General features: G+C 41.2%; 1 protein-coding gene and 1 non-coding gene across 2 annotated transcripts in view; both read right to left on the bottom strand.

Moving 5' to 3' along the window:
- The window catches only part of CD86 (CD86 molecule), a 52462-nt gene extending 28894 nt beyond the window's left edge, over positions 1-23568 (bottom strand). Inside the window, exons 1-2 of the mRNA XM_056109433.1 lie at positions 23470-23568; positions 3397-3446 (exon numbers count right to left, since the gene is read on the bottom strand). Of these exons, the coding sequence (XP_055965408.1) occupies positions 3397-3442 (46 nt within the window). The 5' untranslated portion in view covers positions 3443-3446; positions 23470-23568. The remainder of the gene's footprint in view (positions 1-3396; positions 3447-23469) is intronic.
- On the bottom strand, positions 6722-6846 carry LOC130018734 (small nucleolar RNA ACA64). Its single transcript, XR_008791619.1, has one exon. It is a non-coding gene; the product is annotated as a small nucleolar RNA ACA64 (small nucleolar RNA).
- Positions 23569-24902: the final 1334 nt, after the last annotated feature.

A 24902-nucleotide genomic window follows, 5' to 3' on the forward strand; every position in this document is an offset into this window, starting at 1 on the left:
ATAAATATAAAGCACATGTTGTCATCTGTTTTGCAAGGTCAGTTGCCCTTTAGACCTTTATATTCCCAATAGATTTTAGCCTCAAGGACAGGATAGCAACTTCAGAATCTAATTTTCCTGTCTAGGGGAGGTCAGAAAAGAGATTGGGGAGCAGCAAGAAGATAGAAGGTAAACCAAAATTAATTCGTTGTAGTATTTTATAACTCATTGAATGAATTATTTAACTCTGAATTTTTTTTGCTGTGAATTATCTGGGTCAAACACATAACTGTCCTCACTTTGACTGCCAGCCATAGTCAGGTCACAGCTCAACAGCCCAGTAAACAGAAGTGTGCTGGAGAAGAAAGATTAAATTCAAATATATACTTTTCATTATTTAAAAAAGACTGGAGGTAACATAGAGACAATTCCTGGAGGGTCATGTGCTCTTTAGTGGTTATATGGCTCAGTAACTTGTACACAAATGCCATAAATTTTAACACCACAGTAACCACGTTACCTAAGGTAAAAGGTAAAGGCCCTCCCGTTGATCGTCGATTTGCTCGAGCGGGCCCAGTAACATCTCCATTGGAGACTTTGTTGTTACTGTGTCTGGCATATCAGATACTCTCGGTAGCTTGCCGGGCTCTCCGAGAGGGGCAGAGGAATCGAACTCGGGTCGGCCATGTTGGCCGCTTGTAAGGCGAACGCCCTACCTGCTGTGCTATCGCTCCAGCCCTGTGTTACCTAATGATAATAAAATTTTTAATGAATTTTTTTGGTTGCTATGTTTTTTTTAATAATGTGTGAATTTACCTTCTGATTAAGTGTCACTATTTCCCTATCCTACTTTAAATCTATACTGTCCCAAATGGGAGAACTGATTCCACAAAACACCTCAAGCCATTTGGGGGAATTGAATTGAAGGTTTTAAAATTGATTGTTATCTTTTCATTTAGCTTTTGCTAAAAAGCAATGGCAAAGGCTACATAAGGACAAGAGGGACACTTACGCTGATTTTAATAGTGTTCCTCAATTTTACCCAATTTCTATATGTAGTATCAGGAAGTTTGGGAGAAAACAATATCTTTATTATTTTCTGAAAAATATTTTCTCTGCCTTTTTTCCCCTTTCCAATCAATCAAGTCTCAAGAGCTTGACTTACCACTGTGATAAGAAGTGCTGGGGCTCAAGTTTTAGAAACAGTTGAGATCTCAGCTTCAAGGAAGATGGAGGATATACTGGTGGGATGTACTGGGGGCAAAGTGACATTATCTACCAAACTTGCGGCAGGGAACAAATTCTATGATTTATGGATGATACACTATCCAGAGTTAGGAGAAACAGTTCAGCAAGAAGGCTAGATTGCACTGCTGAGTGTGAATTCAAGTTTTTCCACTTTTCAGCTTTCTTAGTCTTGACCCAATCATTTAACCTTTCTGAGCTTCTGTTATCACATTTGTAAAATGTCTAATCATAATAAGATATTTATTTTTATATTAAATTGTTAACTGATTTAAATAAAAATGGTTAATAAAAAGCAGTTGGTGCAGTACCTGGGACAAAGTAGTTGTTACTTGTCATATACATAATCAGAAGAAGAATGGGAAGGAGTTCCTGCTGGATAATGTTCTCCAGAAAAAGATAATGTTCCTCCCCTCTTTTGACTTCTGTTATTGTTCACACATACCTTTACCTCCCCAGAGGCGAGGGCAGCAAGCATTGATTATGAGAGGTGACACAGCTACTGTTAGTTCACGAATTAGTAAAGTAATTGATGAACCCATCCATAGATTTCACATTCATGGACTCAACAAGCTTTAAGGTGCTCAGCAGAAAGCAACTCAGCCAGCTTTGGCCTAAGGGAGCTTGTCTCCTCAGCACCCTCATCCCTCACAGGCCAGCCTGAGGACAAAGGGTCTGGCTTGTGGCCGACTGAGGAGAGGAACTCATGGCTGGGCCTGCTAGTCAGAGGCAGCTGCACGCCATGTAGTCAAACATCTTGTTCAGTTTCCCTTTCCTGTGTGTCTCACACCAGGGCTGAGATGGCTTCTCTCTTGGTGCCAACGGTGGGAAAATAAGCAGCAGGAAGTGGTAGATGAGGAAAAAGCAAATACATCAAGACACATGATGTGAGGCAGGGACCTCAGCCAAGCCCAGTTACAGATGAAGAAATGAAACCCCCGAGTGGAGCAGTCAACAGGGAAATATGAGTTTTGTGACGCCTGATGATGCTGTCTTGTGGAGGTGGGTGGGGACATGCTCTTAAAAATATAGAATTCAAGGGCAAAGAGATAGTGACAGGGATTAAGGCACCTTCCTGGCCTGCGGCCAGCCCCTTTTCAATCACCTGCTCCTCATGATCCACTAAGCATGTCTGGTGCAGACCTGGAGCTTTACCTCCATTACCATCTTGGGTGACCCTGAAGGCCCTGGTGCACCACAGGGTAATCCAGGGAATTCTCAGCACCGCAGGGACCAAGTGGCACCATGTCCTCAGGCCCTAGTACTGAACTGACTGCCCAGTTGGCACAAAATTGCCAAAATGGGCCTCTGGACACTTCTGAGAACTGCTTTGAACCTCCCCCCTCATTATACACACACACACACACACACACACACACACACACACGTTCAAAATAAAAAAATTACAGAATTCAAAATACAAAATAGCTACTGCAATACCGCAATAATCAAAATTCCAAGGAAGAAAACATAACAGAAAAGTCACACTGGAGACAGGAATCTTAGTATGGTTAAATGACCTAAAAACATAAGACCACTTTGTTAGGTCCTCTTAGGAGGTCCTGAGGAAGGCTTTGGCAAAGACGTGAGCAGTGAGAAGTCCTCAGGCTCAGTTTCATACGCTTGTAAATGAGCTGATGCAAGTAGTTGATGGTGACTGGAGAAGATAATAGATCTGATTTCCTGATCTGTTGGTAAGCAAAGTCAACAATGATATTGGGGGTAGGCTGGTGGAGAAGGCAGGGGATGGAAAAGTGGAAATATTATGTGCTCTCTAAAGGAATGAGACTTTTTAAGCTCGCCGACTATTTTCTAAAACCCGAGAAGGCCAGAAATGAAACAGAAACCAGAAGGGAGTTTGCGAACAGCACAAGCACTAGCCCCTCTATGCCGTTCTCTTATCTAAGACCACTGGAATGGGATGACAGAGGGGGAGGAACCTCAGAGGGGTAGGGGGTAGGGCTCCACCCCAGGCCATCAGCAGATCTACCTGTTCTCAAACCGGGCACTGCTTGCTTTCCCAGGAAAGACTTACTTGTGCACGTGCTCTTGTGCGATGTTGGGTAACATACAAAGTGAGTAAAACCCAGGTTTCAGACCAGACTTACAGAGCTCGGTTTATCAGGAGATAGTACAAAGAATGCAGAATTTACAAAGTTGAAAGTTTCTTACCATATATCTGGAGGAAGATCACAAGGAGAATCTTATATAGTCCCATAGTGCTAGATTTAAAAAGGGAAAGAGAAACTTGGTTAGAGGGTGAAATAGAAAAATAAAAAATAAAAAGTGGAGCTTGGATTCACATAGATGCATGTGTGTGGCAGACATTTTGCTCCGTGTTCCCCAAAGTGATTTCCTTATCCTTGCTCCTTAGATACACATGACTTCATCTCCTCAACAACAGAGTCATGCGATTGGGCTGCAGCCAATGGTATAGTGGTCAGAAAATATGTATATTATTTCTCAAGACTCAGCTGCTAAAATTTCTCTCTCTTTCATCCTTTCCATTTCCTTTCTAAGGGGAAGGGGCACATCCTATGATGTTCATGGCTATCTCCTGGCTCTTGTTCAGGGATCACTCCTGGCAGCACCTGGGAACCATATAGGATGCCGGAATTGAATGCAGGTTGACCTAGAAGGCAAACACCTTTCCTGTTATATTAACTCTCTGGTCCCCCTTCTCCTGCGCTCTAAAAGTCAGGGATGCATTGAATGCTGTTGCCTTCTAAAATGAAGCCGATTCACACATTTACCCCAACTTTGACTAAAAAGGCATGGGCTGACTCACAGGGGAACAGAGTAAAGAAAAGTGACTAACATCAGAAACAAAGTAAAAAGCAAACCAAATTCAGCAACATAAAAGCAGAGCCAGGTAAAAGTCAGTGTTATAATTACCATAGAAATCTACCAAGTGGACCATGGTGTGAGTCTCAAGTTTGGCCTAAAGATTAAATTTCTTTTTTTATTACTGGTAGCTGAGTTTTAGGCATACAATAATTCAACATCAATCTCTAGTCTTAAGGTTTTTAGCAGTCAGTGTAAAGAGAAAATCCCAATTGCTAAATGAATATGATATGATAAAACTGGCATGTTCTTACAGTAAAAAAATATGCTTGGATACACAAATGAATCTCGGACCCAAGCAACATGCGGCAGAGATGGCCCAGGACTTTGCAATAGGCCTTCTCCACTGGGCTGCTCCAGATGGGAGCAGGTGCCGTCCCTCCATCTCCCCTTTAGGAGCCCTGGGGCTGCCATTTTCAGCAAGAAGCTCCAGGTATGAGTCACGGTGACGGCAAATCCCAAGTCTCTCGGGACAGGGGAGTAGTGGGCCTTCCACCCCCCTGCCCACTGTCTACTTAAGCTCCCACACAGCCATGATACAAAGACACACAAATGAATCTCGGACCTGAACAACTTGTGGCAGCTATTTATTCAGACCCTGATTATTGAAATCTTACAATTCCTAGAGTGTGCAGCCGCTCTCTGGCCACGTGACATTATATTCTATCCATAGCAAGCAATACAAAACATGTTGTCTAGCGTTGCATTTGTGGCAGGTATGAGGAGTAGTAGGACTGGTCTGGAAATATTGCAGGTAACTCAAGTAGAGAAAGAATGTCTTGCAAATTGCCCGCCACACAGGAAGGGGGAGGTGAGGAGTGGGGAGGAGGGCGATACTGGGGATTTTGGTGGTGTAAAACATGCACTGGTGAAGGGATGAGTGTTTGATGACCTTATGACCAAAGTTCAAACATGAAATGTTTGTTACTGTACCTCATGGTGAATTAATAAAAATAATTAATGAAAAAATATATGCTTAAGAGAATATGTACAACTCTTAGCGCCTGGCAGAAATGTCTTCCTTCCTTGTGTGGAGCGGCCCTGAGCCTTGGGGCCCTGTCAGGTGTCTCCTTTCCGTGCCATGGCACCCAATCCAGGGTTACCTAAAAGTGCTGATCATGTTTCTTCTCATCTAGACTATTACTTCTAATAGTTTTCTAACACTTTTCTAATAAAAAATGTAATCAACCTAGCCTGCACACCAAATTGAAAAGGTAAATGTGATAAATAGTAGAAACAAGTTTTTCTTCCAAACTCGTCGCTAAACTATCTCATTTTCTGCATATGTTTAAGTGAAATGAGGACTTTACTAAGTTTTCCCTCCCCTTTCTTCCCCTCCCCTTCCGTCTCCTCCCCTTTCCTCCTCTCCCTCCTCCTCCCCTCTCCCACTCCATGAGATTGTCTTGTGTCAGCACATATTAAGTCTCCTAACAGAAGCATATCTGCTATGTGCTATTAGATGGTAATTAATTTTGCTAGCCCCTACCAATGAACATCATGCTGTTTCTAACATTTTACTCTTATGAACAATCTCAGTCATAAGCCCGAATCACATATGTGGCAGTAAGCTATCTTCCTAGAAGAAGAATAGCTGGACAAAAGGGTCAAAAATAATCGAACTTTTCATTTTTATGGATATTGAAAAGTTGTTCTTTATTAAAATTGTATTTATGATAACACAAATATAACAAAAACATACATATTTCACATAGATTTTGACAACATAGTATATTTACTCATTTATGATTTTTACCAACTTTCCCCAGAAAGGTTAAAATGGCATTTCAAAATTTTAAGAACATGGTTAATTCTCGAAAAATACACTAATATAAAATTTGCCATCTTACACTTTTTGGGTGAATGGGGCCATACTCCTGGCGCTCAGGGCTACTCCCAGTTCAGTACTTGGAGGTCATTCCTGACAGTGCTCAGTGTTGGGAATTAAACCCAGATCTTCAGCATGCACAGCCTGTGCTCAGCCTGTTGAGCTCTAAGGATTCACATTATTGTGCGACAGTCACCTAAGGATGCCTTCTCCAGAAGTCTTTTCAACTTGGTAAATGCTGTACCTACCAAAAGAATCACTCTCTCCCCTGCTTCTATAGTTCCTGGAAACTACCATATGACCTCTGTCTCTGTGTTGACTTCTTAGTACCTCATAGAAGTGGAATTATACAACTTTTGATCGGTTGTAGCATGTGTCTAATTCCTTTCCTTCTTTTTGTGACTGAATGGTATGTGTCTTTATATACATATGTATGTATATATACATATCTATCCAGACATATACATATATACACATATCTATCAATACATATATACATGTATATATGTATATATCCATATATATGTATATAGACATATACAGGTTGCATATACATGTACTTATCTGTTGATAGAATTTGATTGACTTCTACCTTTTTGTCTATTTTGAATAATATTATGAATGGGGGTGTAGGAACATCCCTTTGAGTCACTTTTTTTAAAAATTTATTTTTTAGATAATAATTTTTTTTTTGCACTTTATGTTTGATGAATACCTTTATTGAAAAGCTGGATGCATGCCTTTCACAGAGTGTATGATAAGTATTCTTGGGCTCTGGAACTCTGGGACTTTTTAGATAGACGAGGCCACAATCAGGGTAGTAGTGCAGCTTGCTGGAGTCTGGCTTTCACCTCCCCTCAGCAAAGAGTGGGTGATAAGCTGAGGACCCGCTGGCTCAGAGGGCCAGCTCTCACCAGTGACCATAATCAAACCACAGGTGATTTTCCGCCCTTACTTGTGAGACCCTGCTTTCATTTCTTTTGGTTATATTCTCAGAAGTGAAATTACTGGATCATATCTGTTATTCTATTTTTAGTTTTTTGAGGAACTATTATATAATTTCCATACAACTCTACTATTTAACATTTCTATTAATAGAACATAAAAGCTCCAATTTTTCCACTAGCCAACGCTTCTTTCTGCTTTATTATAGTATCATTTTCAAGGTTGGGAGATGGATTTCACTCTAACTTTATGCCGTCATTTTCCTGAAGTCACACTCAGTGGAGACTGGGGGCTTGGGAAAACATTCAGCATCCAACAACCAAGGGTGGAGGGATGGGGGCATGTGGTTTTGGAGCTCGATCTCAGGACACCCCATGAATGCTGCTTTACCAGTATAGCTATCTCCCCAATTAATTCCACTACAATATTTGCAATACTTACTTACTTACTTAGGCTTTAGTCCTCATACCTGGCAGTGGTCAGAGTTATTCCTGACTCTGTGTTTAGGAAGGAATAACCGCCTCAGGGTGCTCAGATGACCATAAAAAGTACTGGAGATGAAACTGGGTCGGTGCATGTAAGACAAGGGCCTTCTCTTTGTATTACCTCTCTATCCCCTCACTGTAATTTTTAAAAATATTTTTATTAGTGAGACATCATGAGGTACAGTTGTAGACTTACAAATTTTTGTGCTTGGGTTTCAATTATACAATGATCGAGCACCCATCCCTCCACCAGTGCCCATTTCCCACCACCACGGATCCCAGTATCCCTCCCAACCCGCCATCCCCCCCATCCCACCCTGCCTCTGTGGATGGGCATTCCCTTCTGTTCTCTCTCTCCTTTTGGGTGTTGTGGTTTGCAAAAGAGGCATTGAGTGGCAATCATGTTTGGTCTATAGTCTACTTTCAGCATGCTTCTCCCATCCTGGGAGGATCCTCCCAACACCCTTTATTTGGTGCTCCCTTCTCTATCTGAGCTCCCTTTTCCCCTAGCATGTGTGGCTATGGAGTAAACCTCCTGGTTACTTATCTCGGCTATTCTTGGGTGTTAGTCTCCTATTTTGTTACTTTATGTTCCCCAGATGAATGCAATCTTTCCATGTCTGTCCCTTTCTTTCTGACTCATTTCGCTAAGCATGATACTTTCCATGTAGTACCACTTGTATGTAAATTTCATGACTTCATCCTTTCTGACAGCTACATAGTACTCCATTGTGTAGATGTACCAAAGTTGCTTTACCTGTTCTCGGGCACTCAGGTTTTTTCCAGATTCTGGCTATTGTAAAGAGTGCTGCAATCTCACTGTAAATTTTAAATAAATTTATTTTATTATGAACATGAATGTATTTTCAAATGTATAAGAGCAGATATTTATTGTTTCATGTACTGTCCGTATATTTATTTTGCCTACTTCTAAATGTAAGTCTTTGGTGTTTTTCTTATTTGCTTTATTGATTTGTAGGACCTCTCTTACATTAAAAAAGGCAGTACTAATTAGTAACCAATTGGAGCGTTCATGTTGCAACAATCGGTTGCAAACATGTTTAGATACCCAAGCACACAGAAAGTTTTCACTATAAGACTTTATTCTGGCTCTCAATTGTTCTCATCCTCTCTTCAAGTGATTTTAATAAGTTTCAGAGTTTGGATATTTTCTCTCAGGCTAGAGCTGGCACCATCAATGATAGAGTAATCTGGAAAGTTCTACATGTGATTTCTGCATACTGTCTTATTACTATCTTTTTATCCTATAACCTTAGATTTGGGAAGCATTTGAGTCTAACTCTTTTTTTAAAAAATTTTTTAATAGTGAGACATCATGAGGTACAGTTGCAGACTTACATATTTTTGTGCTTGGGTTTCAATTATACAATGATCAAATACCCATCCCTCCACCAGTGCCCATTTCCCACCACCACTGATTCCAGTATCCCTCCCACCCCCCATACTCCTCATCCCACCTTGCCTCTGTGGCAGGACATTCCCCTCTGTTCTCTCTCTCCTTTTGGGTGTTGTGGTTTGCAAAAGAAACATTGAGTGGCAATCATGTTTGGTCTATAGTCTACTTTCAGCATGCTTCTCCCATCCTGGGAGGATCCTCCCAACATCTTTATTTGGTGTTCCCCTCTTTATCTGAGCTCCCTTTTCCCCTAATATGTGTGGTTGGCCTCCAAGTCATGGAGTAAAATTCCTGGTACTAATCTCGGCCATTCTTGGGTGTTAGTTTCCTATTTTGTTACTTTATGTTCCCCAGATGAATGCAATCTTTCTATGTCTATCCCTTTCTTTCTGAGTCATTTTGCTTAATATGATACTTTCCATGTAGTATGACTTGTATGCAAATTTCATGACTTCATCTTTTCTAACAGCTACATAGTACTCCATTGTAAATGTACCAAAGTTTCTTTAACCAGTCATCTGTTCTCGGGCACCCAGGTTTTTTCCAGATTCTGGCTATTGTAAAGAGTGCTGCAATAAAGAGACAATTGCAGATGTCACTTCGACTATACTTTTTTGCCTCTCTGGGATATATTCCCAGGAGTGGTATTGCTGGGTCAAATGGGAGCTCAATTTCTAATTTTTTGAGAATCATCCATACTGTTTTCCAAAAGGGCTGAACCAGTCGGCATTCCCACCAACAGTGAAGGAGTGTCCCTTTCTCACCACATCCGCGCCAACACCAGTTGCTTTTGTTCTTGTGGATATGGGCCTGTCTCTGTGGTGTGAAATGATATCTCATTGTGGTTTTGATCTGCATCTCCCTGAAGATCAATGATGTGGAGCATTTTCTCATGTGCCCTCCAGCCATTCGGATTTCTTCTTTGTGAAAGTTTCTATTCATTTCATCTCCCCATTTTTTGATGGGGTTGAATGTTTTCTTTTTGTGGAGTTGAACCAGTACTTTGTATATCCTTGAAATTAACCCCTTATCAGATGTGTAGTTGGCGAATATCCTTTCCCATTCTGTAGACTGTCTTTGTCTTTTGGTCACTGTTTCTTTTGAGGTGCAGAAGCGTCTTAGTTTAAAATAGTCGCATTTGTCTAGCTCTATTTTCACTTGCTTGGCCATCGGTGTGACATCTTTGAAGACACCATTAGCTTCTATGTCATGGAGGGTTTTGCCACCTTTTTTCTCAATGTACCTTATAGATTCTGGTCCGATGTTGAGGTCTTCAATCGACTCATATCCTACCTTTGTACATGGAGTTAGGCAGAGATCTGAGCCCATTTTTTTGCACGAAGCCATCCAGTTTTGCCAGCATAATTTGTTAAAGAGGCTTTCCCTGCTCCACTTCACTTTTCTTGCCCCCTTATCGAAGATTAGATGCTCATATGCTTGGGGGGACGTCAGTATATTCAACCCTGTTCCATTGGTCTACAGCTCTGCCTTTGTTCCAGTACCATGCTGTTTTAATTATTACTGCCTTGTAGTAGAGTTTGAAGTTAGGGAGGTTGATTTCTCCCATTTTCCTTTTCCCAAGAATTGCTTTAGCTATTCGTGGGGGCTTATTGTACCATATAAATTTCAGGAGTGTTTGCTCCACCTCTCTGAAGAATGTCATGGGTATCCTAATAGGGATTGCATTGAATTTATACAGTGCTTTGGGAAGTATTGCCATGCCGACAATGTTAATTCTCCTGATCCATGAACAGGGGATTATTTTTCCATTTCCTCGGATCATCTTCCACTTCCTAAAGTAGCGTTTTGTAGTTTTCTTTGTACAGGTCCCTTACTTCCTTAGTTAAGGTGATTCCTAGGTATGTGATCTTCTGGGGCACAACTGTGAGTGGGATTGTTTTCTTCATGTTATTTTCTTCTCTTTCATTATTTGCATATAGGAAAGCCATGGACTTTTGGGTATTGATTTTATGGCCTGCCACTTTACTATACAAGCCTATTGTTTCTAGAAGTTTCTTGGTAGAGGTTTTAGGATTCTCTAAGTATAGTATCATATCATCTGCGAATAGTAAGAGCTTGATTTCTTCCCTTCCTACCTGGATGCCCCTAATATCTTTTTCTTGCCTAATAGCCACCGCAAGTACTTCCAGTACTATATTGAACAGCAGTGGAGAGAGTGGACATCCTTGTCTCGTCGTTTTCAGGATCTCAGAAGGAAGGCTCTCAGTTTTTCGCCATTGAGGATGATGCTTGCTGTAGGCTTGTGGTAGATGGCTTTAACTATATTGAGGAAAGTCCCCTCTATCCCCATTTTGGCTAGGGTTTTCATCATAAATGGGTGCTGGATCTTGTCAAATGCTTTCTCTGCATCTATTGATATGATCATATGATTTTTATCTTTTCTTTTTTTGATATGGTGGATTATGTTGATTGATTTCCGAGTGTTAAACCAGCCTTGCATCCCTGGGATGAATGCTACTTGGTCATGGTGTATGATCTTTTTGATGAGTAATTGAATTCTATTTGCTAGTATTTTGTTGAGAATCTTCTCATCCGTGTTCATCAGGGATATCGGCCTGTAGTTTTCTTTTCTCATGGTGTCTTTGTTTCCTTTTGGTATTAGAGAGATATGGGCTTCTTAGAAACTTTTTGGGAGAGTTTCCGTTTTTTCAATTTCCTGGAAAAGCTTGAGAAGGACTGGCAGCAGGTCCTCTTTAAATGTTTGGAAAAATTCGCTCGTGAATCCATCTGGCCTCGGGCTTTTGTTTTTGGGAAGACTTTTGATTGCAGTTTCTATTTCGTTGATGTTAATAGGTGTATTCAGATACTCCAGGTCTTCTTGATTCAGCTTTGGGAGATTATAGGAGTCCAGGAATTTGTCCATTTCTTCTAGGTTCTCTTGTTTCGTGGCATACAGACTTTCAAAGTAGTCTCTGATGATCTTTTGGATTTCTTTGGTTTCTGTTGTGATATCCCCCTTCTCATTTCTGATTCGGTTTATTAGGGTTCTCTCTCTCTGTTTCTTTGTGAGTGTTGCTAGTGGTTTATCTATCTTGTTTATTTTCTCAAAGAACCAGCTCTTGGTTTCATTGATCTTTTGGATTGTTTCTTTGTTTTCCATGTTGTTGATTTCTGCTCTATGTTTTATGATCTCTTTCCTTCTGCCTGATTTAGGCTCTTTCTGTTGATCCTTTTCTAAGCTCTTGGACTGTGAAGTCAAGTTGTTTACATGCATCCTTTCTTCAGTCCTGAGATATGCTTGCAGAGCTATAAATTTTCCCCTTAATACGGCTTTCGCTGCATCCCATAGGTTCTGGTAGCTCGTGTCTTCATTCTCATTTGTTTCCAAGTATCTTTTGATTTCGTCCTTGACTTTATTCCTGACCCACTCGTTGTTCAGCATTGAGTTGTTTAATTTCCAGGTGTTTGATTTGGTTCTCCGTGTCTGTGCATCATGGTCTGAAAAGTTGGCTGATACTATTTCTATCTTCCTGATTCTGTTGAGGTATGTTTTGTATCCTAGCACATGGTCTATTTTGGAAAATGTTCCGTGTGCACTGGAGAAGAATGTGTATTCTTTCTTTTTGGGGTGTAAAGCCCTGTATAGGTCTATAAGCCCTCCTTCTTCTATTTCTTCTTTCAAAGCCAATGATTCCTTGCTGGGTTTTGTTCTTGTTGATCTGTCCAGAGGTGATAGGGAAATGCTGAAGTCTCCAAGTACTATTGTGTTGCTTGCAATGTCCTCCTTAAAATCTGTTAGCAGTTGTTTTAAATATTTAGCTGTTCCCTCATTAGGTGCATATACATTTAAGAGTGTGATTTCTTTCTGTTGTATGTATCCCTTGATGAAGATAAAATAGCCTTCACTGTCCCTTCTAGCCTTTTTCAGGGTGAAATTAATGTTGTCGGATACTAGTCTAGCTCTTTTTTTTAATTTTATTGAATCACTGTAAGATATTTACAAGCTTTCATGTTTGGGTTACAGTCACACAATGATCAAACACCCATCCCTCCACCAGTGCACATTCCCCACCACCAATGTGCCCAATATACCTCCCTTTCCCATCTTTCCTCTGCCTCCATGGCAGACAATATTCCCCATACTCTCTCTCATAATGCCATAAGGGGCATTATGGTTTGCAATACAGACACTGAGAGGTCATTATGTTTGGTCCTTTATCTACTTTCAGCACACATCTCCCATCCCGACAGATTCCTCAAGCCATAATTTTCTTAGTGATCCTTTCTCTATTCCAGCTGCCGTCTCCCCTTTGCTCACGAAGCAGGCTTCCAGTTATGGAGCAATCCTCCTGTCCCATGTATCTACTATCATTAGGTGTCAGCCTCATGTTGTGTTGTTTTATAGTCCACAAATGAGTGCAGTCCTTCTAGTCTGTCCCTCTTTTTCTGTTGAGTCTAACTCTTACCTAATGTGGGAATCTTTCATTGTTCACAAACCAAAAATTCGTATTCTTGACCTAACCAAAGACTTCTTTTTCCCTTTGGGGTGAAGAATCAAATAGTACAAAATATATTTTGCCATAAATTTAGCACTGTCCTCCCATTGTTCATCAATTTGCTCAAGCGGGCCCAGTAACATTTCCTTTTTGAAACTTGTTGTTACTGTGTTTGGCATATTGAATACGTCATGGGTAGCTTTCCAGGCTTTGCCGTTCAGGCGAGATACTCTCTGTAGCTTGCCGGGCTCTCTGAGAGGGGCGGAGGAATCGAACCTGGCTCAGCCAGGCTGATCATGCACAAGACAAATGCCCTACCACTATGCTATCGCTCCAGCCCGCCATAAATTTAACAAATCACTTTTCTCCAAATAGTTACATGAGATCTGCATGGTTCCTGGGGAATCTTTGACAAATAATCCCTGTATTTCAAGAGTGGGGAGGAGCACTAATTTTGAAAAGGAAGTCAATACTCTTTTGACTTCTGTATTTGGAAACTCTCTCTTCCCTTGAGTGAGATACTGCTGGCCTTAACTTCCTCTCATTGATACTGACTTTGCAGTCTGCATTACACAGCCTAAGATACTTCTCCAAATTCTTTAAGAATTTGGGAAGAGCAGTCAGGTCCTTCATGTCTACCTCACAATCCTGGCTCAGTAGTAACATTTCTTCTGATAAATTTCACTAATATTAATTTTGAGACTGCATATTGTCTCAAACAACATCTTAGACATTTAGTTTGTCAAGTCAGAACTCTCCTCCCGTTGTTCATCAATTTGCTCGAGCAGGCCCAGTAACTTCTCCATTGTGAGACTTCTTGTTACTGTGTTTGGATATTGAACACTCTCGGTAGCTTGCCAGGCTCTCTGAGAGGGGCAGAGGAATTGAACCTGGCTCAGCCGGGCTGGCTGTTTGCAAGGCAAACGCCCTACCACTGTGCTATCACTCCAGCCTGTCAAGTCAGAAATGCTATTAAAATACTGAAAGTGACAAAAATCCACTTTCATAAAGGATAAAGGTACAGTAGATAGTTGAAGCAATAAAGCATATTCCTTACATGTGGAGACCCTGAGTTTGATTGGCACTGTATTGCCTCCTCTGGCTCTCAATCACTGCTGGGCTAAGAGCTGGTTCAGGAAGCCAGTTCGCTGCTAAGGAAGAGCAAAAGTGTCACTGTTCCTTCAGGAATAAACCTCGAGCTCCAACCTAGTGTCATTGCTGTCTCCACAAGGCATATGAAGTGGAAACTCTTATTTTGATGAGAGAGCAAATCGGGGAAGGGGAAAGGAAAGAACCTAAGGATTTGCAGGGGGATTCTCTGAGAAGCAATTTCTGTTATCTGTAAGAACCGGTCAGGAGCAGCCTCTATGAAGCTGGAGGTCCAAGTAAGAATCGAAGACACCTCCCAGACACCACTCCCCCTCCTCTGTGTGCCTGGCCCCTCACTGACTGTGACAGAGATCCCAATGAATGACTAATTCTATCATTATTTCTTACAACGAGGTGAGATTTTTTTTGTTCCTCACAGATGGATAAGGAGATGGAGTTTCACAGAGCTTACAATATTTGCCCTAGATACCAGGCCTCAAGGTGTTTTTTTTTTTTACATACTCCCTACCCGAACTCCATAATTCCTGTGAAAGTCCTAGTCAATTTTAACTCTGCTGTAGGAGTAGCCGTAAAGGATTTGGAATCTATTCACTGCCAGGGAATGAGTACAGCACACTTCCTGAGAGATGGTGAATTCTAAAATCAGACTTGTGTTTCTCAGAGAGAGGCTGAGATGGGAGTGAGAAGAAGCTAGAAGCACTTCCTTCTCTCAGAAGAGTCTCTGACCTGTGGTTTCATTCATTCATTCCATAAATATAGGGCAGGCAGATAAATATCTCCACTCTGAGACAGACTTGGATGGTAATTTGTTTCCTGTTGTGAGTTTAGCTTCAAGCACAGTGTATTGCGGCTAAGCATCACTTAGAATACCTGTGTAGTGGTGGTGGTAGTGATGAGTATGAGGATTTGAGCAGGAAGAAATGAGGGGTTAAATACTGGATGTTTAGGAGAGCTATTCAGTGGTAAAGTGCCGGCTAGGAAGACCCCAGTACCATCCCACATTGCTGAGTTATGTCATGAGATAGCACTGCAGCAGCACTGCCAGTGATGTATCACTGGTGCCACAGCAAGTATGTGGCTATTGCAATGATGATGCCAATGAAGGGGAGAAATGGGAAGAAATAAGAAAATCAAAGAGATGGGTTGTTGTGCAGTTCAGGTTTGGAGGAGCATAGGGGATCCAGCTCAGGTGGAGGTAATGTAAAGGGGAGATGTGACAAGAAAGGGGTGGACAGGAGAGTGTCCATGTGATGACACAGGAGATGAGGGAAGGAATCCAGGACAGAAGCTAAGTTCCCTATTTCAAAGCTTTGTCTAAAATATTAACCATAGTCAGTACATCAAGAAAAATGCTGGCTTGGAGGACCTGCTAGAGATGGGAGGTGCGTGCTGAAAGTAGACTATAGACCGAACATGATGGCCACTTAATACCTGCTTTGCAAACCAAAACACCCTAAAGGAGAGAGAGAGTAAAAGGGAATGCGCCTGCCATAGTGGTGGAGGTGAGGGGATGGGTGGTGATGGGAGAGATACTGGGAACATTGGTGATGGAGAATGGGCATTGGTGGAGGGATGGATACTTGATCATTGTGTGACTGAAACGTAAGCAAAGTTTGTAAGTCTGTAACTGTACCTCATGGTGATTCATTAAAAAAATTTTTTAAAAAGAGAAAAAAAGAAAAATGGTGGAAAATTTGCTTGTGTCTATGGAAGGCTATTCACTAAGACTATCTTTCCCACACTTACTGAATATAGTCAAGTATATTCTAGAGGCTGTGGGGGATTGTTTAAGTCTTGATTCTTCACCCTATTCTAAGAGGAAAAATAAGGTCTCTGTAAAGAGCTGCAATTTGAGTTCCAGGAACAGGATAGAAGGTAAGAATGTTGATCTCTTTCCTGGTACATCCACAGTTCTTGGTCTTAGCAAACCAATATAGCTTTAGAGTCGCGGGGGGAGGGGGGGGCAGATGAGTCTCAGCCAGTGCCCAGCCCGACCTCTTGTATTCTGCCAGTTTCCCACGAAACTGGTTGGGCCATACAGATGCAACTGGCATTGTCAGCAATGTGCATGGGGAACATTGTCCTGTTGCTGACCATGGCAGTATCCCCTACTCTCAGTAGGGCATGAGGTGAATTACTTCTCAGAGCACCAGAAATGAAATAGCTTAAGAGCAGCTGTTTGTTAGGTGAAGTTTCTAAAAAAAATGATCAGGCTTATTTCCTTTTTAATAACATGGTGTCATACCATGTTTGTCTTATGGGTAGTTAAAGATTTGGGTCTTTATTTCAAAAGCATTATGGACCATTGAATAAAAAAATGAAAAAGCATGAGAGCAACACAATAAAGTGTGCACTTAGGAAAGATAACTATGGCTACTGGATATAAATGGCTAGGAAAGAATCCAGGACAGGAATCAGTGACTTATTGAAAGAAGATGGTCAGTTGGTTATAGGCTGGTTATAGCAGAAGTGGAAAGAGGATAATTTCAAGGACATTTTTAGGCTATAATCAACATGATATGGTAAAGTAAAGTAAAGTAAAGGCCCTCCCGTTGATCGTCGATTTGCTCGAGTGGGCCCAGTAACGTCTCCATTGGAGACTTTGTTGTTACTGTGTCTGGCATATCGAATACTCTCGGTAGCTTGCTGGGCTCTCCGAGAGGGGCAGAGGAATCGAACCCCGGTCGGCCATGTTGGCTGCGTGCAAGGCAGACGCCCTACTAAATCTAGGAGATGAATATAAATATTAATTAAATAAATAATTGTTTGATGAATTTAACAACTGAGTGCAAAGATAATTCTTCTTTAAGTGACCATGAATGCTACAGGGTTTTGCTTTTTCATTTTCATATATGAATTAAACTATGAATGAAAATACAGAAATCGCACTTCTTTCAAATACACAGATGACACAAAAATGAATCAGGTAGCTATTAAATTTGCTGACAGAATTAATATTCATAAAGCCTATAAAATGATAGCACTATAAATCTAATGAGGATAAGCATGAATAAAGGTCTATACTTAAGTTTAAACAAAGCAACTACAAAGTGGTATTTAAGTGGACACGAGGGAAAGTTAATCCATAATGAATATGAAAATCACACAACTGTTAAAGTAATGTGGTGAGCATAAACAATTCAGTCTTTATGTAGAATTTGGTTACTGTATCCTGTGCATTATCATCACCTGTGGTTTGTGTTCAGTGAGTTTTTACAGATGATTTGTTCGACTTAAAAGATGCTGATTAATTAGAGATTATCAAGAGATGATGCAGTATCGTTCTCTAGAGAATAATGAAATCATGTCAAACGAAAATAGTTAAAAGAACAGAAAGAATAGCCTTGGAGAAGATAAGTCTTCAAGTACATGCTGGCTATCTTCAATTTTTTTAGGTGTGTGTGGGGGTTACACCTAGTGGTGCTAAGGGATTACTCCCAGCTGTTTTCAGGGATCAACTCTGGCAGGGCTTGAGGAACTCTATGGAGTGCCAGGGATCCAACTTGGTCAGATGTGTGCACACTCTAAATGCTGCTCCATTGCTCTGGCCCCGCCATCTGCAAACTTTTAAGAAAACTTTCTTAGACTGAACACATGCATTGTAGCTTAAAGGCAAGGAATTCCAGTAAGTTGAAGTTAAGGGAAGACAGATTTTTACTTCAAATAAAAAAGAACTTTCAATACAACGTTATAACCTAGACTGGATTTTCTTGTGAGGTAATGAGCCTTTCATCCTCAGAATTGTTCAAGTTAAAGTGAAATAACAATGCACAGCAGACATATTAGGAGGAACTCTTGAATTGAATGCATAGTTTAACTTTACAACTCTTAAATTTCCCTTTAAAGTTATTATTACAAGGTCAGGGCTATGACTTAGTGGTAAGTCATGAGCTTTACCACTAAGCCACATCCCTCAAATGAGGGATTCCTGGTACCACGGAAATACACTATTACTACTACTACTACTACTACTACTACTACTAGTACTACACTACCACCACCACTACTAACAATACCCCCACTACTACTAACAATTATAAATTCTCAATACATTCCAAGGATGGAGGAAAATATATATTCCCAAGAGTATAAGCTTTCCTTAACCCCCAAGCTGAGTTTGTTACTCTTCTTTTTAGCACAGTAAACAGCCTGGTTTCTTACAAGGATTCCACTTCTGCAGAGTATCTTCTGAATTCACTATAAGAGTCAAGAGAGTTTGAAGAGAAATCACCTTACATTCTGTAATATAAGAGTGAAGGTAGTACTCTCTGAACTTGCCTTAAAAGTAGTCTCAGAACTAAATTCTGAAGACAACAATAAACTGATCCTGAGTCAGATGCTCAGGCTTGCAGCGAGACTATTTCTTTTATTGTAGCTGGAACTGGGTTGACTCTAGTTAGCCTATTCATTCCTATATCCCCAGTCCTGGGAGCTGTCAGTCTAGATTACTACATTGCCTAAAAGAATCTTTTGTTTGTTTGGTTTGGTTTTGGGTCATACCTGGTTGTGCTCAGGGCTTACTTCTGGCTCTGTGCTCAGAGAACACTTCTGGTAATGCTCAGGGAAACCTGAGATGCTGGATATGAACCAGGGTCAGCTCTGTGTGAGGCAAGCACATTACCCTTGTATGCTCTCTCTCTTGTTAACAGAATATATTTGAGAAAATTGCTATTTTCTATTCACATTGGCGAGTGTTGATTTTTAGAAGTCAAAGCGTGGCCATCTACCTTTAACTTTACAATTGTTCACATAGTAGCCCTCAAACAGATTCCTGAGAATATTCAGTCTGACATCTTTGTATCTACTTAATATATTAAAAAAACTACCATCCCCTATGAACCAGTCTATAATGTTTTATTGAATTTAGCCAGATAAACATTCAGCCATATCCTGAAGACAAATATATGCACATATACATAAAAGAATGAGACATAACCCTGTAGTCAATTCTTCTTGTTGGCCTAATATTCTTTGGTGACTTCTAGGTCACAATAAAATATAAAATTTTCTAAGAACACATGGAAATTGAAAGATGGCTATAATCTTTATACAGGAGAATGAGAAAAGTTGAGTGGAGGAGAGAGTTTAATTTTGTCTATTAATGGAAAATAAATGAAAAATTAGGGCTGGAGCGATAGCACAGCGGGTAGGGCGTTTGCCTTGCACGCAGCCAACATGGCAGACCCGAGTTCGATTCCTCCGCCCCTCTCGGAGAGCCCGGCAAGCTACCAAGAGTATTCGATATGCCAGACACAGTAACAACAAAGTCTCCAATGGAGATGTTACTGGGCCCGCTTGAGCAAATCGATGATCAACGGGAGGGCCTTTCCCTTTCCCTTTACCTTTATGGAAAATTAGTTTCTTTAGATTAGAATAGCACAGAGGACCTAGAAAGTCAGATAAGTACTTCATGTTAAATTTTATAAAAAGCTGAGTGCTTGCGATTCATGTTTTGTGAACAGGAAAAAATATTTTTAAGGAAAGTAAGCCAGTGAGGAATAGGGAGAGTTGGTATCAGAGGAATTAAGCTTGGCACTGGGGCAGGGATAAGGGGGATAAGTTTGGGAAGAGAACACTAGGACACAGGCAGGCTTGGGGGTGGGATGGAAACTAGGGACAATGATGGAGGGTAATGGGCACTGTGAAGGGACTGGTGTTGGAAAAATGTCTGAATTTCAATTGTAAATATCTTTGTAACTTTAAAATTCATTGTAATTTAAATTAAAAAAACCTACATTAGGCCCAAGTGATAATACAGTGGTTAGAGAATTTGCCTTGCACAAGGTTAACCCAGGTTTGAACCCAACCCCCCATTTCATCCCCCAAGCACTGACAGGAGTCACTCCTGGGTGTAGAGCCAGGAGTAAGTCTTGAGAACTGCCAGGTGTGGCTTACCCCTAACCACTCTTCCACCAACCCCACAAATTACGTACATTAAAGCTCATGTACCTGAGATGAATAGGCTGATCTAGCAATGGGACAATGGACATTAAAAGGAAAAAAATGAATAAAAACAAGGCCTTGATCAAAATATGAACTGCTTCAAATATCTGGTAGAGAAGGAAATGCTTGGCTATGGATTTGAGTCACCCATCCTAAACTCTGCTACTAGATGCAGAATCAGCCACCTTTTTCCTTAGGCTGATGCTATGACTAACTTGATTTCCAGCGTTTTTCTTGAAGTAAATCCTCTGAGGGTCCCATCTGGCCAGAATTCTCTTGCCTAACACTTACTTTTCTTTTATTAACTGTCCTCCCACACCCACTGGAAGCACAGTGTTTCCTCATAGATACAAGGAGAGCTGCATCAAAGATGCCTGGATACAAATGACAAATGTCTGCAAAAATTCATTCACAGGAGCAGAGGAAGTTGTGAGGCTCCAATGTTATGTGTAACTGAAGTCTTAACATTCGAGTCCATTCCTCTCATTTGCCTAACAGGAGCATAGCACCGGACCTTGATTTTTAGTAACCAATAGCAGGTTTGTTTATAAGAGAAAAACTCAATTCTAGTCATATTTGGAACTGGATTGGTCAAGAAAAACTTTTTCATATTAAAATGATAATTTTACAAACCATGTTTCCCCCAAAAGAGCCTACTGCTAAGCATTAGGCAACATTTTTTTAAAAAAAATTTTTTTTTAGATTTTTATTAGTGAAACATCATGAGGCACAGCTGTAGACTCACAAATCTTAGTGCCCGGGTTTCAGTCTCACAATGATTGAATACCCATCCCTCCACCAGTGCCCACTCTCTACCACCACCGATCCCAGCATCCTTCCCACCCCCCTGCTTCCCCTCCCACCCTGCCTCTGCGGCAGGGCACTCTCCCCTTGTTCTCTCTCTTTCCTCCTGGGTGCAATAGGCAACATTTTTGTGGGTCATTATCTCTATATCAACATACACTCCATCAAGGATTCTGCTTATCACACACGCCTCCCACAATAGGCAGCCATGCCAACCCTGGCACCTCAGGGAGTCATTTCCTGTGTCTCAGAATTAGAATCATGGTGTCAGGAAGAAAGCCAATGTTTCAAGGTCATATTTTGAGGGAGGTCCCCTTTTCCCCATTCCGTAAAACTCCGCTGCTTGGAATTCCCAAATTACTCATTCTTTGGGTTATGGCAGTTTTGAAATCCCCTGTTCAATGTGAATGTTAATTAAAAATGATGAATTTTTTAATTTAGAATTAAGTTACATAAATGAGGAGTGTAACTTGAAAAGAATTACATTTCTGGAAGAAGTGAGAAGCATAGAAAAATAGGACCTCTCCCATTTCTATGGGAAGACGCAAAATACCATGGACCCCCTTTTCTTCTCTCTAACACATATTCAAATGGAGTAAATTTCCCAAATCCCAGGCTGACTAAACTCCAATGTACAAAACCAAATGTCTTCATTAAATTAGAAATGATTACTATAAGGGTCTAGTGGTTGTATGCCTAGTCTGTGACCCTATTCTTCCTGCATCCAATAATCTTAAATCTAACTGCCACTGAAAGGTGAATTCTCCACTCTAGCGTGAACTCTGATAACTACCTAAGAACTTCCCACCACCCTTCTTGCTTGTTTCAGTATTTTATGCTCTAGTTCTAACTATTTACAGCTTCAATCTCCTGACCCTGACACCTCCAAATTCAACTTCGTTTGGGGAGGGTGGGGTGGAAACTCCTGAGCAATGCTCATGGGGTACCGGGCACCACCTCTACTGTTAATCAGCCACTCTTCCTGATAGACCCGTGCTTGGCTCAGTGGTGCATCTCCGTTCAGGCCTAGTGGGGCTAGATAAAGAGGATGATACAGTGATGAGGATTGAATTGGGGCGCATGCATGAAAATATGTGTTTCAGCCTTTTGCATCTTCCCAGTTTTCTGTTTTTTTTTTCAAATCTGGGATTTGAAACTTTATTTTCTGCTTAAAGAAGTTGCAATTGGCTGACCTTTCCACCTTACATATTTGTTCCCCTCTTACCCTAGTTTTTCCTCTACATCCATCATCACTTCCATAAAGAAGGGGCATTTGCTATCCAGAGATAGTAGAGGCAAAAAGTTAAGCTTAGCAACACAGCTATTAAAGAGCATATTTTATTGCATAAAACTATCACCTTCCTTTCAAAGCACAATCTCTATAGTCACTTTCACTGTGATTAATTAACGTGGCTTTAATTGATTAGATCAAAATCTTCCAGAGCAAAGGAACCATGTTTCATAAACTCCCTGTTAAAACTTCAGTAGGATATAGTAAACACTCAATTAAAGTACGTAAGACACCTGAATGGTATATAAATGTTACCATTTAAAAAGTTAGCAATATACACTCATGTAAAAGCCTAAACAGTATCTGCCTCCAAATAAATAGAACTGAAAACTTGTGCATGTAGTAAACTTATTATACTACAAAGCCTTAATCCCCCAAGGTTGTATTCCCAAGGGCCTCTCCTTAATTGTTACAATTTGAGAAGAGGGGGACGTTCCCTTGGCCAAAAATCATATTCACTTGTCTTTCCAGAACTTTAAATACTTATCGGTGGAGGCACTATTTTTAGCCTACTTGAAAATGCAAATACGTTCATGTCATATAGAACACTGCAAACCACCCTGCCATCTTTTTAACATAAGATTATTTCTCTCAAATATACTGTTGGTCTCTAGTGCCCCAAAGGCACTAATATTGGGACAGAATCCTTGAATGGGAAGAAGAAAAGGGCAGAGGTCTTTGGATGGAAGGGCAATGCCAAAGACAAAAGAAGAGACCCTTGCAGAGAGACTCTGGGTTTGGCCCCCACCTTCCGAGCTTCCCACTGACACAGGCGCTCATGCAGAGCTGCCTCCTGAGACTTTCCCAGGACAGAACTGTCTGAGGAACGCAGAGCACCAAGACAAGAGCAGCTGCCGGTTGTTCAGTAAGTGGCGTTTTCCATTTGCTGCTCAGTTATTTGAGATAACTGAAGCAGATAAAGGGGTGGACTGGAAGAAAAGTTCGTTATGTCCCACAACTGGGGAGTTCATCTAAAAATCAGGCCTTACTCTCCCAGGCTTAAGGCGTGGAGTCGACACTGGCTCTCCTGACACTCCTTAGCTGGCCCTCAGTCCCTTCTCAGAACCACTCCCCGGGATGCAACTTTCTTCCACACCAGCCTTACAAGGATTCTAAGGACATACCTGTCACAAATGTCTCTCCACAGCAGCTCCCAGAGACCAGAGGAGTGGAGCTATTTTCATTCCCGAGATGCACAGAAGACAGGACTTAAGAACCAATTGGCAGGAGGTTTTGTGAGCAGTCTGAACTTCTGAAGACGCCTTGCAGAACAGTGTCTGCACCGACGCAGAACTCACACACGAAAAGGGGAACTAAGCAGAGAGCAATACCACCGCAGACAGAAGCAGCTTGCTGGTTCCAGATAACTTCTGCAGTCAGGTGGGCATTTCCACTGAAGAGAATACCTAACCCTGGAGAGTAAGTGAGTGTAAAGCCCTAAGGAAACTCCCCAAAGACAGCCCCAGCCACGGGCATGAATGAAGACTCCTTCCCTGAGAGGTCCACCAAGGAGGATCCAGAGGAAAAAGACGCAGCTCAGTCCAGTGGCTGTTTTATGGGGCAGCCATGTGGCTGGTCAGCAAGACTACAGGCGAGCTCGAACAGAGTGCAGTGACCGTGTGTCTTATCCTCCCTTCACATCATCCCTGGGGCCTGTTGGAAGGCAAAAGTCACAAGCAGAAGTGTGAAAGTTGTATGAATGTCCAGCGGATTTTTCCCAGCAGAGCGCTTCAGCAGGGATGGGCTATGTATTACCCTGCCCCCGGTGCTGCGGGAGTAGGCTGGGGGAGCAATGTACATGCCCAACCTGCAGCTAGCTGTACCCTGCAGGGCTGGAGAAAGGAAGCATGACAAAGTGAAAGTTTTTGTTTTTGACCCACCGAGGCAGAAACGCGTGGTGCAGAGGAAGGAGCGGGGGTTCAAACTGAACGTGTGTGGTTAAGTTTTCACTTATCTTGAGAATGCTGTTGAGCACCACCAAATCTCAGGCTTTTTTACCTAGGAATATGACTACTGAGTTTCCTTATTGCATTGCTATGAGAAATAACCTCAGAGCATGCCTCTCAGCTATTCTATCTTTGCTATTACTTTCTTATCTTCTTTTAAGACTTTCCAGTGCTCACTTTGACCTTTCCACAAATTTCTTCTATTACTGAGAGGTGATGATACTTGTCCCAAACAGCTCTTAACCAAGCTGCTCTTAACCTTCCATCCGGGTCCCTCAGACACACAAGGCTCCATGGGTCCTGAGTCACTCAGTCCATCCATTTTCGTACCCTGGAAATTTTGTCTTTTATTTAGAGACACCTCAAGTGGGGTTTTACTCTGGGTTTTGCAATCAAATCTCTCTCTTTTTTATTTGAAAGGGTCTATTTTATTTTCTTATTGTATGCCATGAGATTAATCAAATATTGAGCACATATTTAAAATAGGATGTCCCTAATTTCAGTCATTTTAGTTGTGCATATACTAACTCTGTATGTAAAATCTGTACTTTTTAATAAATGACATTTTTCTCTGAATTTAAGTATATAATTTAAAAAGGAATATTAATAAC

This window comes from Sorex fumeus, unplaced genomic scaffold, assembly GCF_029834395.1.
Source record: "Sorex fumeus unplaced genomic scaffold, SorFum_2.1 ptg000265l, whole genome shotgun sequence".
NCBI classification, from domain to species: Eukaryota; Metazoa; Chordata; class Mammalia; order Eulipotyphla; family Soricidae; genus Sorex; species Sorex fumeus.